Raw genomic sequence first — 18,117 nt, 5'->3', positions numbered from 1 at the left:
ACAATGTTGACATTTCTACACATCAAACAATAAACATGCTTTTACTGCAAAATACATGCACATGCTTTAACAAAAACACAATGTTAATATTTTTTTCTTTTAAAACCTTGCTGGCTCAGTTTACTTCCATATTAAGTGCTTTACTGTAATCATTAAGAAAAGATATATGTGACCCTGGAGCACCAAACCAGTCATAAGGGTACATTTTTTTAAATTGATATTTATTCAACATTTGAAAGCTGAATAAACAAGCATTCCACTGATGTATAGTTTGTTAGGATAGGACAAAATTAGAATAATATTTGGCCAAGATCCAACTATTTGAAAATCTGGGATTGGAGGGTGCAAGAAAATCCAAATATTGAAAAAATCAGCTTTAAAGCTGTCAGAATTAAGTTCTTAGCAATGCATATTACTAATGAAAAAATAAATGTTGATATATTTACGTTAAAATAATTTACAAAATGTCTCAATGGAACATGATCTTTACTTACTGTCCTAATGATTTTTGGCATAAAAGAAAAATCTGTAATTTTGACCAATACAATGCATTTTTGGCTATTGCTACAAATATACCCGTGCTACTTAAGACTGGTTTTGTTGTTCAGGGTCACATATGTATATTTGTATGTATGTAATCATACACACACTTCTTTACTAGTCACACCACACACGTATGGTCAGTGCACTGTCAATTTATGACACGCACACATTGTTCGTCTGCTAATTCAATTATCTTCATTGATGAATCAGGATTTGGGTGATTAACAGAAGAGCCCAGAGGAGCTGAGTGTTACAGGATACAGGTTTATTTTGGGTGAAGACCTACTGCATTTAAACTCTGCCCAGAGGCAAGGCACCTGGCTTTCCACAGAAGTCAAAGAGATTGCTCAGGAACAAGGAAGTCATTTACCACGAGCCCCTACATCAAGGGGGGATCTCTGACCGGCAGAAAGGACCAACATCTCCATTCAAATATGTGAGGAAACCGACGGTACGGATAGATTATGTGGAGCCATGTTTTATCGCAAAGCTCCAGGGCAAGTTAGCACAACATTTTTATGACTGCTTGGACTTGAGCATCAAGCCAAAAAGGCAAAAGTGCCACTGATAAGAGCACATATTGCAAAAGATTGTTGATAAATAGGTTAAGAGTGCATGTTTTCTTGTGAATTCAGAGCCAGACCTCAATTAGTGTTGCTGCTTCTGCTTTGCTCCTTAAAAATAAGTCCTGGATAGTGGGTGAGGTCTGACGAGACTTTAGTCGCCTCAAGGTAATCACTAATGCAGACATACAGGTGAAGTTCTTCCTGGGATAACTCAGGTTTACGGACTCCAGATGTGACGGATCAGGGCTTTGTCCGCAGCCAAGCAGCATTCATTTTGTAAGAGCCAGATCAAGTAAGGGGAAACGAAGCAGACTCGGAGAGGAACACGTGTCGGCGATTTGATTTGTAGGGCAGTGAACATGACAATTACTATAGCCTTCAAAGAAACTGACAACTGCATTTTAGACTTCAAAGCTCTCACGTCTCTTTTATCACGCAATTAGCTGAACAACTATAGATGGCTCCATCTTATCACAACATGTGGCTCTCCACACCACTCTTTCGCCTCAGAACACAATGATTAGAGTTTAGCGTTTCATCCTCGGCCGGTCCCTGCGTGAGGTAGGCTGCCGCCGTTCGCTCCTGTAATATTCTTGAGATTCGTTCACATTCTGCTTTCTGTTTTAAGGAAGGAATGCAAACAGATGTGATAAGTGCAGATAAACTACTGTATACCTGGGGAAGCTTAAGGTGGATCTCTTACTTAATCTCTTCTGTAGACTGAATAAAATCTGAATCACGTGCACTGCCAAGGCACATAATAAGACGTTTATGCAGACAAAATAAAAAAATAATAATAATAATGAGGTAATAAAATAAATAAATAAAGGTTAGGTTCTTCTCAGCCTTTCAGTCCTTAAGACGCCAAAAGCTGGTTCTCGCAGCTTTTGACTAATGAATTTCCATTACTTTTCCATTTGCTTGCAATTACTGAATAAAGCTTTTTAAAAATAATTTTAATTGTAAATATTTTCCAGCTGAGGAAATTATATTTTATAAAAATATTACATTTTAAAATATTTAATTTGTAAAGAAATTATATTAAATGAATTTCATTTTATAAATGCATTAATATATATTAGAAATATTAATTATTCATTTCCTTGGCTTTTCCATGCCTGGAAGTTACAATTTTAAAATTTCTAAATTTATTGGGATTTTTCATGACCGCATGGGAAACCTGAAAGGATCTGGTTTAACCACCACTAACAAAAAAGTTCAGGAAGGGCTTATGATTCATGTGCATGGAAAACATTAACAAGACAGCACAAAACCCAACAAAGAAATCATTAAAAAACATAAAAAAGAAAACCCGACAAATGAATCATGGGTCTGAAAGGTAATACATTTAATCATGCTGGATTTTATTACAAGATTTTAAAACCAATGTCTATTTTTGCATGCATTTATGGCTTTTTCCATTGCAGTTGTACAGAAAACTCAGTTCATGCACCATTCGCATGACAAGTGGACACAAGGAGCATGCTTTGAGTAATGTATGTTATTTAATACCACCGCATCTCGTGACACACAGGATACGCAATGAATTACAGAAAAAAAGGCGGCATGTGAGATGCTGGCATGGCACAAGGCGTTTGGATTTGCTCAAGAAATTCCCCCTGTCATTTGTGTGAGACTCTCCGAAAGCAGAGACCGGCTCTGACAGTTTTACACTGCACCAGATGGCAAGCAATCCTTCCCACCGTCACACTGGCTCCAGGCATGGCACAGCATCGAAACGTTCGCACAAGTACACACAAACACACACACACAAACACACACACACGCATACGTGAACACTTCCATCCCATTGGAACCGCTCTGGCAAATCAATATGCCCGAAAACCACAGGGATTGGTTTCGCACTGTTTTCAAACTAGGCCAAACTCGAGCTACCGTAAAATTTACTGTGCCACCGGAGGGCAGGCAGCGATCTATTTTGGAAACAAACCGAAACGGAAAACTCGTAGCCCGTGTCTCAGCAAATCTATCCGTGAGGCACCAAAAATCACACGAGACTGCATGATCTCGGAGAGCCAGTCTGTTGCGGTAGTTAGCATGGCACTAACTAAATAAAGTAAATACATAAAAGCTACTACTAAGGGCGAGCGAGATGTGGTAATGCTGTGAAAGATACTGAAGGTTAATGTGGTAATATATCATAAAGGCTAAGCTACAAAAGCAAATGCTGGGCTGAACACTGTCTAACACGTTAGGATCAATGTTAAAGCTTAATCGACTTCTATTTCTGGATTGAGCTGTTCAATTCAACGCTCGCAGAGAGGGAGAGGAAGGGAGAGACAGATGGGGAAGAGATATAAAGAGTAAGAGATATGGGTTGTGAATGAAAATATAACTTAATCAATGTTACATCTGCCGCCCTTTAACAACCACTGATTGTTGTTCTCCCTGACAGTGATGCCAGCTTCCAATGATATGGCAATAAGGTCACATACAGTGGCTTCCAAAAGGCTACACTGAAAATACAGAAATTAGAATTTCAAAAGTTTAATTTATAAGCAGCACCTGGATCCTTGTCAAATTTGTCATCAGATTTTCAGAAGCTTTTACACAGGCCACCAATGACGTCAGAGCATAGCATAGTAGGAACACTAACAGCACAATCCAAAAGTACATTGATCTGGGGGCATTCAGCGGTAAAACCGCTGTGTGTCCATGTGAACAGGACATTACACCTGCTGACAGAGCTTTAGTTGTAAGTTAACCCAATAAATCCCACTGGTCACATCTATTTAGACACTAGAATGCTTCTATTTTGCATCATTTTGGGGTCAGTAAGATTTTTTTTTTTTTTTTAAGAAACTGATATTTTTATTAAGCAAGGATATAGAATTCTGTTTTTTAAAGTGCCTCTATTATGCCATTTCCAACGAAAATTAACCATAGTTTTTCTATAGGAAAAGTGTAGAAACCATGTTTTTTTTTGGTGTACTTTTGGTGACCATTTGTATAACAACAGTTTTACTGCAAATTGTTAAACTATGGTTAGTAGCAAAACCACTGTTAATCTGTAGTTATCATAGCTTAATTATAGCAACCGTGTTTTTTTTGGTTTTATTTGTAGAAAAACCATGGTTAATTTTCATAAGGGTGTATGTGAATGCAAACTATCTACAAAGTTGTAAAACCAAAAGTGCACGATAAATTATTGTCTCCCAAAAGAAAGAATCAGAATTGGCTTTAAACAGCATAAACAAGTTGTAAGTAATTCGAATTCAACTTCTGTGACCGCTGCACATCACTGGGTAGCACATTTGCATAACATGCACCTATGTTCTACGTTGGCCAGCCACAAACAACTTGACCCGCCCTCAAACAAGTCATTTAACTGCCGACTACATCTCTAATCTCGAGGAGTTCATTGCAAGATTCACAAAACTCTTGCTTATGAAAGATGGCTCAGTACCCAGGTTATTTAGACCAGCTGGCTCCACTAAATTACAACCCGTAAGTATGATAAATGATAGATGTTTATATTTTCTATCAAGCGTTCAAAATACAGAAGTATGGCAATGAGCATATCGTTTCTGAGATGTGCTGTATGTGGGAGACCGATCACAACAGACTGGACCATCTGACCAATCAGAGTACAGTAACAAAAACAGTGTTTTAGAGACACATTTTGAAAATGTTTTGAATGCATGATCTTAAACATGCAGCACTCATGCAGTAAACATGCCGGTTTGATACATATCTACAAACACTTGAGTACTCATGGTTGATTAATCTGTCGGGTACTCAAGTAGTCAAAATGGGCAAGAACATCTCCAGCCCCTCTTGCACAGATCCTCTGAAACCATTAAAAAAAAAAAAAAAAAAAAAAAAAAAAAACACAACACAGACTCAGATCAGAGCAGAGTAGGCTCACAGAAAGGAGTGGTTTAGAGAGACTGAATCTTAGAACTGCTTCAAACAAATTGTTTGAGAATCGCTGGAAAATGAGATGATATTAAATGCATATTTTGAGTAAACCTAATATAGGAGACTCCCAAAACAATATTAAAAACCCTAAAAATGACATAATAGGGGCACTTTACATTTTCTATGACAAAAATAGAACAATCTTTCTGACCCCTAACTTGACAAATTTACTTACTGATTAGTGATCTAGATATTACAGAATTTGATTTTTTTTCCTGTTTAAAAACAGACTCAGATCAGAGCAGAGTAGGCTCTCAGAAAGGAGTGGTTTAGTGAGACTGAATCTTAGAACTGCTTCAAACAAATTGTTTGAGAATCGCTGGAAAATGAGATGATATTAAATGCATATTTTGAGTAAACCTAATATAGGAGACTCCCAAAACAATATTAAAAACCCTAAAAATGACATAATGGGGCACTTTATATTTTCCATGACAAAAATAGAACAATCTTTCTGACCCCTAACTTGACAAATTTACTTACTGATTAGTGATCTAGATATTACAGAATTTGATTTTTTTTTCCTGTTTAAAAATGTTCAGAATCCTAAAACCTTATTTTATTTCTAGGTTTAAATTAGATTTTGAATACCAGGTTCACATTTTGGATCCCACTGTATGTTACTTTATTGTTTGCAGTTTTCTTTTGGATCTTTATGACCAACTGAGCCAATTTTAAGCCAGTAGTACCGTCAAATGTTTTTCTTTATTTATTTTTGTTTTTTTTTGTTATTTTTTTATTTTAGACGATTCTGTTGCATTGGATTGTTTAAGGAATACATTGAATGTAGGGGAAAAATGGTACAAGCATTGGTTAAACAAGCTTACTAAACCCATGCACCACTTCACATTCCTTCACAGGACTCTTCAGCTAACCCCATTCAACCATTACACTGGGCAAAATCACCCTTGCCAACCCCCAACACATCCCTCTGCAGATGAGAGTGAAGCAAGGTGAGGCACAGCCCACTGGCACTGCAGGCAAACCTGTGTTTATTTATAGGCACTTAACCCACTTTATATCACATTTGTCAATGTCAGCCCTGTGTCCTAATCTAGCCCTCTGTCAGCACATCATTAGTAAACGCTGATCCCCACTCTACAAACACACACATACACCACCTGCATTCTACCACATGGTAGAAAAGCAGCACAAGAACAGAGGTCTATCATCCGCCAAGAACTGGGATGGCCAGAACTTGAGTACTTGGAAACGACAGCAATCATCGATCGTAAAAACACACCTGAACTTCAAAACATAGGATGCTGATTGAAGATCAGTAATATGTGCCAAAAAAGGGGCCTCGTTATTTTATTTAGTGATTGTTTGACATTTTGGGCCTTTCGTACCTTGCACTCCAACTGGTGGCAATTTGCGGTGACACCGTATTGCAACTCACGTATGTGGCGACTTTCAGCCCAAAGCAACTCAGTGGAAACAAAAGCAGTGTTTTAGACACACATTTTAAAAATGTTTTGAATGCATGGTCTTAAATGCAGCACTCATGCGGAAAAGATGCCTATCTACAAACACTTGAGTACTCATGGCTGATTAATCTGTCGGGTACTCAAGTAGTCAAAATGGCCAAAAAGCACATTTCCAGCCCCTCTTGCACAATCATCCAAAAAAACACAACCTCTCGGCTTTCTATATCAAAATTTTTGGTTTCAAAAATTTGGGATTGACTTTTAAATCTATGTCAAGCTGCCGTTGTGCGTTTTCAGTTGCTGTTTGTTTATGGCAACCAATGGTGCAAAAAAACGCGCCACCGTTTTTATTAGGTCTCCAAAGACAAAAGGGAGAATTAAAGGGACACATCTTCACACCGAACAGCTGCAAGTGCTGTATAAGCGTCTCCCTGCAACCAGATTCAGTCACAAGATTAAAAGGCACCGGACAAGCCTATAAATAGGCAGAAAAAAACAATCACTCAGAGTTAAATTTGGAGTATGGTTATCTGGATTTGAGATGGGGGAGGTTTAACTACCTGTCTTTGACTTGCTTGTCTTTGCTGGCATGTGACTTTCCACACTCCTATCGACAATACAGATCATACTATTGCGAAAATATACATACACATACACGTACAGAATTACACACATGCACATCGCTCTCGCACTCGCTTTAACTCTCCTCGTTTGCGACCCGGGGCGTCTCCCTTTTCTCGTCTATTTCTGCTGGATGGTGGGCGGTTCCAGCTCGGGACCGCCGTAGTACTGGCTGCAGTTGGGGTCCCCCCTCACTTTGGGGGACGAGGGTATCTGGACACCAGTGTAGGGGTTGACGCACCAGCACTCGCCCCTCTGTCCGTGGCTGGACATGTTGCACTGGAACACAAGAGAGAGATGATGATGATGAGAGGCGGGCGGGGAAATGGTGGGTGTTGGGAGCTTAATGAAGCTCTTGGGCGAGTACAGGGTGGAGGCGCTGCCCCAAAACAGCCCTCCCGCCTCATTTGGCCCAGCACGTCTCATTGACCCCTACTGAGCCCAAAATGAGGTCATAATTGAACTGGACATAGCTGACGCTGAGACCCAAAATAGGCAAAAAACAGATTCTCAATTTTGTCCTCCAATGGCAAAGAACAAAAACTGACAGTTACGATAATTACAAAAGGAACAGGATGATTACAACACAATTAAGTGTGGTGAGGTACACTGTTTTGAGCCCTGGGAACCGGGTTTTCACGTCAAAACAACATACCCATTTACTTCTCTGGGACACGTTTGTTCTGGTTTAAGCTGCAGCATGTCATGCCAGGACACCGAAATATTATATCATAAATGTGAACATAACTGTTAACTTGTGAAGGTTCCCATTATCAAGCTCTGTCAGCAAAATGTCAACGCTGTCAAAGCCTAGACAACAGACACAACTGATTATATGTATATATATATATATATATATATATTATCTCCACATATACAGTAAGAGTTAAAATTATAAAATTAATGTGGATAGGAAAGATCTGATCATTTGATCATGATCATTTATATAGACATCTCAGATGTCCACTTGCAGACTTTGGTATCCTTGCAAATCTGAGCACTGTTTGAGACATTGATAAGACTTCTTATGAAACCCCCGAGCAGACATCTGTGACATCTTTTTCTTGGGAAAAGACCCTGAGAACCAAAAAGTCAGTAAAAAAAAAAAAAAAAAAAAAAAAAAAAAAACCTTTCATCTCATCGGGGTGTAAAAGATAAGTAAGAGAAGTCATTAAGATATAAAAGATTCAGTTTGTGATTCTCCTTTCCTCTGATGCCTCTAAAAAACCAAGGCAAGTCACCCAACAGACAGGTTAGTCGGTCAGCAAAATTTTCATTAGCTTGTAACTCTCAGCTCAGATACGGTTGCCTTGGCTTTGATAAAGCAGCCTTCTGTAGTGAAAGTGGGAATGCTTTATACGCCGTTTCTCTTTGGCTCCATCTTTTGAGTCTTTATTGAACCTTCCACATGGAACTGGATAATAAAACAGCAGGATGCTGCCGATTGAAAGGTTGTGCAATGTCTCATATTCCTATTGCCCTACAGTGAAATTAACACCCGCTGCCATCCAAACGCGAGTACTTTTTGTACTAGTCTACCAGCCAATGTGGCAGGAGACCTGCAAATGGTCTCAAATTGACCATGGACAAGAAGACTTCCAAAGAAAAGCTATTTTAGTTACCACAGCTGCTGATTTCCAACCAATGATGATGTCTTTGAAAGGTCGAGTCAAAGATCACCTGCTTAAGGTTGTACTGTCCTGTCTTGTCACAGTTGGGGAACTTCAGGTCATAAAGATTTTCCAAAGGTCCCTTGTTGTCATGGAACGTCATTCGGGAGATGTTCTCCAACACTCTGTCCAGCTCCTGTTGACACTGACTCTGTAAAACCAAACACACACACGCAAATTTGCATTGTATTTGAGTATCTCTTCGACTCTTAAAACATATTAAAACACATTTTTGTCGACAGGTATGTTTTAAAGCATGGCAGCTGGTTTGAGCTGGTTTAAGCTGGCCGTTTGAGATGGTCCTGAGCTGGTTATGAGTTGGTCCCGAGCAGGAGCTAGTTGCTTAGGACCAGCACATGACCAACTTAAGCCTGCTCATTACCAGCCTTATAACCAGCTTAGGACCAGCTCAAACCAGCTGCCATGCTTCAATACATACTTAACCAGCATATGCTGGTTTTTAATCAGGGCAGGCTTTGTTTTAGACATAAGAAATCTCCATTGCAAGACATAAAATATGAAAAATAAATGTAAATGTAAAATATATAGTATAATAAGCTGTTGATAAGAGAGATTAACATTTCTAAAACTTTATCAATGAAAAAAAATTGTGGGTCGTGAAATGCAATTGAAAGCTGATTTTATGAAATCTATACATTACCTGCATTTGAAAAGTAGCAAAAAAAAAAGTGATGAAGGCATGGTAAAATGTATTTTAGAGACATATTTTAAAAATGTTTCGAATGCATGATCTTTAACATGCAGCACTTATGCAGAAAAGATGGTGGTTTGATGCATATCTACAACATTTGAGTACTCATGGTTGATTAATCTGTCGGGTACTCATGTAGTCAAAATGGCCAAAAAGCACATGTCCAGCCCCTCTTGCACAGATCCTTTCAAATCATCCAAAAAACACGACCCCTCTGCTTTCTATATCCAAATTTTTGGTTTCAAAAATTTGGGATTCACTTTTAAATCTGTCAAGCTGCCGCTGTTGTGTGTTTGAAGTTGCTGTTTGTTTATGCCAACCAATGGTAAAAAAAAAAAAAAAACGCACCAGCATTTTTATTGGTTCTCCAAAGACAAAAGGGAGAATGGGAAAACTTTAGCAGAGGAAATTTGTGGGTCGTGCAATGCCATTAAAAGTTGAGTTAATGAAATCTATACATTACCTGCATTAGAAAAGTAGCAAAAAAAGTGATGAAGGCATGGTAAAATGTGTTTTGGAGACACATTTTAAAAATGTTTTGAATGCATGGTCTTTAACATGTAGCACTCATTCAGAAAAGATGCTGGTTTAATACATATCTACAAACACTTGAGTACTCATGGTTGATTAATCCGTCGGGTACTCAAGTAGTCAAAATGGCCAAAAAGCACATCTCCAGCCCCTCTTGCACAGATCCTCTCAAATCATCCAACAAACACAACCCCTCTGCTTACTATATCCAAATTTTTGGTTTCAAAAATTTGGGATTCACTTTTAAATCTGTCAAGCTGTCAATGTTATGTGTTTGAAGTTGCTGTTTGAAGTACACCGTTTTTATTGGGTCTCCAAAGACGAAAGAGAGAATGGGAAAACTTTATCAGAGGAAAATCTGCTGGTGGTGAAATGCCATTAAAAGTTGATTTAATGAAATCTATACATTACCTGCATTTGAAAAGTAGCAAACATAAGTGATGAAGGCATGGTAAAATGTGGTAAAAGATAGGGTTAATGTGACCTTCATTTAACAAAACATTAGTTTTAATAAAACTCCTCAAAGAAACACTCATATAAGGAGAGTGAGATAAACAGCAGGCCGGCGGCCTCATGAAACATTTGTGTGGCTGATATTAATCTCGTACTCAAGCTAATTTGCTGGCTTAGTTCTGCCTCCCCACCTCTCGGCAAGGACAGCCATCGGCATCAAAGACCATTCCTGTCTCCCGTTCCTTCTCTTTTTCCCTATATCTCTCATGATGGCTGCTCCCAGCTTGGCCCAGGATAAGAGGGCACTGGGGGAAGAGGGCCTGCCAGGGATCTTATCCGTATCGTGCGGATGAAAAGTGCTCCATCACAAAGCAGTGAACAGTCCCCTGCTGTCATCGGACATGCCGTCACCCTGACATTCTCCTTGAATGTCTGCTTTTCATGGGATATGTGATGGTTACGCTACTGATTTATGACCCCCACAGAAAAGTTGTTTATTCGGTTTGGCTTTTTATTACCCTACCATTATCACTGGTTTGAATTTTTATTGCCTTGGCTTCTTCTTTTTATTGCATTTACCTTTTTATAGTACTTTCCAACATTCATTTGCTTTATCAACATATCATTTAGCCGGAGTTACTATTGCTTTCAGGTCGGCCAAACCAGATCGAGTGTGCTTCATAGTACAGCTATTGTCGTCTCCGCTGCTGTTTGTTTATGGTCACATCGATTGTCTTTTTCGAAAACGATTACTTGCCCAGTAGCAGCTATAGAATATGCTCAACGAGGAGGAAAATATGAGCGGATGTAGGACTGTTTTCCAGATCAATGCGCTTGAGGCGTCCTTTAAATGGTGAGGATATGCTAATATGACAACGTAAAGCAGACAAGCTTGATCTTATCAAGTTTTGCATGCAAAACAAGCCCTACATCCGAGCTACTAAGAAAACTACCAGAACTGCCATTTACTTCAAGTTGTACTTTACAAAAAAGAAAAAAGAACGAAAGAAAAGAAAAATGACTTGCCAACTGAAGTAAATTAGCAAGACAATTTGTCTATTGGCTCAAAACATTAGATGATGCCTGATAGAAATGCTGATTGGGGTGTTGCACTGGTCACTTGGCTGAGGATTTAAGAGTCCAGGTAAAGCATGGTACAAGTCCAAGAAAAGTTAATTAACTCTCTGTGGATTTGCGTGATGGCCAAATTCGACAAGCGCCGACTCATTCCTCGTTTCAGCAGAGACGGCAGCCGTTTGTTCTGCCTTGGCAATCCGAAAGCGACTGTATGCTATCACCGGGCAGTGTTTTAGACATCAAAAATCACTGGTTAATTAGGTAACTAAGGAAATGATCATATGTTTTTAACCAAAAACAGTGAAAATGGCACCAGCAACAGGCTTAATACGAAAAACACCCGAAAATCAGCTTACAGCAGTTTTTGCACAGCTCCAATCACGAAAATAACATACTGAAGCAATAAATTATACACTGACAAACAACCTCAGACCACAGAATTATAGCAACATCAAATATAGAGGGTTGTACAAAGGACATACCGTAAATCTGAACCCCAGAAGGCTGTGTTAGGAAAATTAATGTTTAGCTGATACAGAAATGAGAGTATCTATGTCATAGCGAGTACATGTGTGTGTGTGCTGTGTGAGCCTGTAACGTTGTGTATGTGGTGTGTTAGTCTGATAACCAGAAGAGGGCACTGCCGTACTGAACACACTGACGTCCAAGGTGGATACAGGTTTTTATTTCTACAGGTCTAACATTCGCTGTGTTGCCTTTGCTTATGAAATGATCACCAATACTCAAGAGTGCTGTGACTTCTTCACAGACGGACACTCACCTGTCTGGGGTGAGGTGTTTTGGGATCATCCTGGGGGTTGTACATTCTGGTCCTCTTGTTGTTGAGATGCTGCTTCACAGCTATTTCCTTGATGTGCTGGTAGCTGTTTTCTTTGCCAGGCTTTTTTACTGGAGGGGACCGCGTGCCATTTAATTCTCCTAATAAAGGGAAGAGTAGTACAGGATTTAGGCAAAATTCAAACTGTAATCATTTTAATCATTTAATGTCTCTCTTTCAATTCAGTTGAAACTGGCATTCAGGATGTTGAGGGGATTTTATCGAATTAAAATGACGGCAAGTTCGGCATAACCAGAGGTGGTGGAATTTAATTAAATAAAAAAAATGAAATAAGAATTGTTTTGGAATTTTGAATTCTGCCAACTAAATTCAAATTAAAATTCAAAAACTGAATGGCTTTTTAAAAGACATTCGTAATTAAATTTTGAATGCTGTACAACGCTGTTAGGCTAGATGTTGTATAACTAATTGACGTTTGGATTATTGCTCTCATGTCAAAGACTGCAAACTATCTTTTTTGTCAATGAAAACAAACCCAGGATCAGTGCTTTGGCAGCGCATCAAAGCAAGGCAGAGAGAAAGTTAAAGGCTGGGATTAATGACAGCTCTTGATTCAGATAGTCACAGAGGCCTGTGAAGAGATACGTGCCTTTTAAGTCAAAATGTGCCTGGCAAATCACAAGTGAACTACTAATAACAAAAAAAGACTTTTATCCTTATTTAAAGGAACAGTTCCCCACTCCCCAAAGTCATACTGGTTTGGAATGGTGTGAGTGACTAAATAATTTTTAATGAATGAATTTTCATTGAACTATTAAAAAAAAATAATAATAATAATAAAATAAAAAATAAATATTATATATATATATATATATATATATATATATATATATATATATATATATATATATATATATATATATATATATATATATATATATATAAATATTATTAAATTACTAATATTTAATTATTATTAATAATAATAACTAACATTAAAATAATGAAATACCTTTTATAAAAATATATATCTTTGCAACAACATTTTATAGCGTTATGGAGGGAGGAAAAGAACAGAAAAAGTTTGTCTTTTTGTGTACATCTGACAATAAGAGACAAAGACAGTAAATAGGTTTGAAACAAAATTAGAATGAGTAAATGAAAGAACTATTCCTAGCTAGGTAATATCATTTTGACCCCTTACATTAGGGGGGCGTATCAAAGCACAGAGGCCGCTGAACAAACCTCTATGCATTTGATCCAGAATGTACTGTACCAGCAGATATGTGCTTTTGGACTTTGTATGGGGGCAAATTGGATGCGTATCCCCTACGGTAACATCAGTTGCACAGAGCAGGTCACTTGGACTGTAGCTGGCCCTTTGAAACTCTTGCCTGCATTCAAGTCTGCTCTGTTTCTGGCCCATCGACATTAAAAAGCAGAACCCTCAGGCCACGAGCCCAGAGCCGCTCGAATGAAGTCAGTGCAGGGTGAGTATGGGAGCCTAGAGATCTGAAGGGGGGCGATCGCTCTGAGCATTGTCCAGCACCGAATGCTGTGGTCTAATGTTTCAAGTCCAATTGTAAAGGAACAGACCTAAGAATAGTGTCTGAAATAGCAGGCGACTTTGCCAGAGTTTGCCTCATTGAAGAAATTATTGGCGGGCGTGCTTCAGCAGACACCTGCCATTACGTATCCTCGGAAGCATCCCTGTTCCACACTCTCATCCCTGGGCCTACACCAGCAACACTTCCCACTCACAGTTCCTCTCTCTTTCCAAAGGCTTAGTGTGTGGGCTGTGCGGTTGGGGAGTGGACAGGAACTCTTTTCAGGGCCTGGGCTGGTTTCTCTCTCGCTTCTTCCAAGGAAGCATGACACGCTGTTGAAAAGTCAAGTGCCACTTGTGAAATAACACACTGACTGTGTTCCAAAACCTAGTGTGTTGTCTATGTAGGGAACATTTTAAGGCATCACAAACATCTTCTGGCACAAAACATGTTCCAATGAGAAAATCTGCACAAGGACACACATCATATATAATACCTATCATACATAAAAAAAAAAAGGCAACACGATAATGCATTGCAACCAGCTCAGTGGGGGGAAAACATGATATGTGACCCTGGACCACAAAACCAGTCATAAGGGTGAATTTAATGAAATTGAGATGTATATATAATCTGAAAGCCGGGTAAATAAGCTTTCCATTGATGTTTTGTTATGACGGGATATTATTTGGCTGAGATACAACTATTTGAAAATGTTCAAAATATTGAGAAAATCGCCTTTAAAGTTGTCCAAATGAAGTTCTTAGCAATGCATATTACTAATCAAAAATTAAGTTTTGATATATTTACGGTGGGAAATATCTTCTTGGAAGATGATCTTTACTAATGATTTTTGGCATAAAAGAAAAATCGATAATTTTGACCCCATACAATGTATTTTTGGCTACTGCGACAAACATACCTGTGCTACTTACGACTGGTTTTGTGGTCCAGGGTTGTACACACATATGTGATAAATTATAGATAATATTTAAATTTCATTGATTTAAATTGATTATCAACATTTTCAGCCCTTTAAACTGGAACTTTTGTATTTAAAAAAAAGCACACACTTAATGTAAATTTCTGACAAATGAGTAATAATCATGATAGGAATGAGGAAAGACATCACAAAGACTGAATAATCTTTACATACAGTCAAACCAAAATTATTCAGACACCACATATATATATATATATATATATATATATGTATATATATATATATATATATATATATATATATATATATATATATATATATATATATATATATATATATATATGTATATATATATATATATATATATATATATATATATATATATATATACATATATATATATACATATACATATATATGTAATTATATGTAAATATATGTAATAAATATATATTGCCTGAATAGGGACCAAAACCTATTCAGGCAATTTGACCTAACCATGTTTGCTAATGCAACCTTTTTACATCACAGACAAATTAAGCATTGCTTAGTAACTGGTCATCAAAGTATTGCAGGGCTCTAGACTAACTTTCTGCACTGGTTGCACTGGTGCGCCTAACTTTTTTTCTTAGGTGCCCCAGCACAAAAGTTAGGTGCACCCAAATTTTCGACCGCATCGCATTTAATCGCCATTTACAATTATTCTAATTCTTATTTTTGCATGATGGTAGGATGAATGGATGGTTCAGTTTTAACAGCAGATTTAGCTGATCTGCATTTGCTGTGTGATTTGAGCGAATATTTGCATTTATTCACATAAGATTTAATTAGAAATGGTGGCCTGTCATGATTTTGGCTAATGCAGGACAAAACTGAATGATGCGCGTCAGAGGGAATTTAGAAGTGGGTATACGCAAAGCCAACTGATAAAGTAATGGGTATACGCAGGTTCTGCACTACACCACTGCATATTACCCTACTCAATAGCATTAACACAGGCATAACTCCCTTCAAACTTTATCTGGAATGTCACCTTTTCTGTCACAACTTTTCGAACAGGCGAACAGACACATACACACAAATGAAATGGTTTGCCTGATGGAAAAAAGTATTTAAAACGGGTTCACATTTTAGAAAATGTAGTTAATATTTGCGTCATTATTGATTTATCTCATTCACTCGCAACTAATCAGAATGCATTTTTTTATTACCCGACCCACCCGGCCCGCGGATATAACCGCCATCCGCGCATCACTAATTGCCGGCCATGGTCTTCCCACACTCTCTTCACTATCTCTAATTGGTTTAGACCACGATATGGGCCAAATGTGTGTCTGTTGAACCACAGTCGTGGAGACTTGTTTTTTTTGCCCTCGAATGGCTGGTCACACCGGTGCGACCTCAGATTTTCTTTAGTCGCACCATTGAGAAATTTGGTCGCACTCTAGAGCCCTGCATTGACAGTTGTGTGAATATTGTCATATTAACATATTAACCAGTTTGACTTTTTTGGTTGATTGTAATCCATTACATTAAGGTTTCTTTCAAAGTTATCTGACATTATCAAGATGAATTTGTTCTGGCACAGTTCTGGCACTCTGAGTTCTCGTCATATTTCCTTACCATTTTCTAAACTATAGCAAACAAACTGTGATAATGTGAGAAATGTTGAAGGTGTCTGAAAATGTTTTTTGGTTTGACTGTATATCATTGGACAATTCATATCTAGTAGATATGTTTCACGTATAAACTATCAAGTAAATCTATATGATGTACATGTAAGTTGCTGTTTACTTAAGGCACATTTAAAAACAGCAAGATGGAAAAAAACTGGGTCTCTTGATGCATTTTTATAAATATTTTTAAAATTTAAAAAAGTATATATGGTCTGGCATGCAAAAAAAAAAAAATAATAATAATAATAATTAAATAAATAGGTTTTATAGCACTTTCTGTATATGTATATGTATATGCAAAAGGGATATCCTAACTGATGTTAACTATTAAATACATTAACAGCATATGTGACCCTGAACCAAAAAAACAGTCATAAGTGTCAATTTTTTGAAACTGAGATTTATACATAATCACAAGCTGAATAAATAAGCTTTCCATTGATGTATGGTTTGTTAGGATAGGATGATATTTGGCCGAGATACAACTATTTGAAATCTGGAATCTGAGAGAGCAAAAAATCTAAATATTTAGAAAATTGCCTTTAACTCTTTAACTGTCATCGTTCCCCCAGTGGGACGCCGAAGTTTACTTCACCATATTACAAATAAATCCTAATCTAAACATGACAAATTTTTACCATATTTTCGTGATACAAATCATGTAGAAAAAGTAAAAGATTAATATGTCAAGAGTGCAACTTAAAAAATGTACATCATAAGTACTTTTTCCCTATTACAGTTTAAAATTATAAGAAATTATATATTAGTTCAAAACTTAAAATCTCAAAATTCATCATTTGAAAGGCATTTTAAAATCAGACATTGCATTACCACAGAAAATGTATATCAAAATCATATTACAAAATGTTTTTATTCATGAATTATAAAAATTGAAGTCTGGATAGTGCATTTTTAAGTGTGTTCAAAAATGGGAGTGACAGTTAAAGGGTTAAAGTTGTTCAAATTAAGTTCTTAGCAATGCATATTACTAATCAAAAATTAACTTTTTATATATTTACGGTAGGAAATTTACAAAATATCCTTAGGGAACATGATCTTTACTTAAGATCCTAATAGGGCTGGGTGATAATAATAATTAATAATAATAATAATTATCGCAATATAGTATTCCTCGAAAAAACGATATGAAGAGTTTGATAAATGTTTGACATAATTTTTATGTGCCAAAAGCAGAACGGAACAGTGAGACTCATTTGAATCGCGCCACACGGACCACTTATCCGCTCGGACCAAAGTTCAAACTGCCACACTGCGCGAGCTCACTAGAGAAGATGCGTTGCCATTTACTCCGTCACGCGAGCACTAAACAGCGCTGTGAGATCCAGTGTGAAACACTTGAATTCAGCGATGAACACAAATGATTCTGTGATTCAAACTAGTTTAAAGCTGTGTGCAACGAGACAGTCAGAAAGCTTTTCAATCTACTCATCACCATAATTTACCATGGATTTACTGTAGTAATCATTTTGACCCATACAATGTATATCTGGCTACTGCTACAAATATACCCATGCAACTTTTGTGGTCCAGGGTCACATATATGGTTTGATGCACATAAATAAATAAATAAATAAATCACATTTTAAAAA

General features: G+C 37.4%; 1 protein-coding gene across 1 annotated transcript in view; it reads right to left on the bottom strand.

The window, feature by feature from the left end:
- Nucleotides 1–2,433: 2,433 nt before the first annotated feature.
- igfbp2b (insulin-like growth factor binding protein 2b) overlaps nt 2,434–18,117 on the bottom strand; it is a 30,012-nt gene continuing 14,328 nt past the window's right edge. Inside the window, exons 2-4 of the mRNA XM_051119049.1 lie at nt 12,324–12,481; nt 8,780–8,920; nt 2,434–7,378 (exon numbers count right to left, since the gene is read on the bottom strand). Coding sequence (XP_050975006.1) covers nt 7,220–7,378; nt 8,780–8,920; nt 12,324–12,481 — 458 coding nt within the window. The 3' untranslated portion in view covers nt 2,434–7,219. The remainder of the gene's footprint in view (nt 7,379–8,779; nt 8,921–12,323; nt 12,482–18,117) is intronic.

Source organism: Labeo rohita, chromosome 9, assembly GCF_022985175.1.
Source record: "Labeo rohita strain BAU-BD-2019 chromosome 9, IGBB_LRoh.1.0, whole genome shotgun sequence".
Taxonomy (NCBI): Eukaryota; Metazoa; Chordata; class Actinopteri; order Cypriniformes; family Cyprinidae; genus Labeo; species Labeo rohita.
Note: the sequence above shows the minus strand (reverse complement) of the source record. Positions and strands in the feature narration are given on the sequence as shown.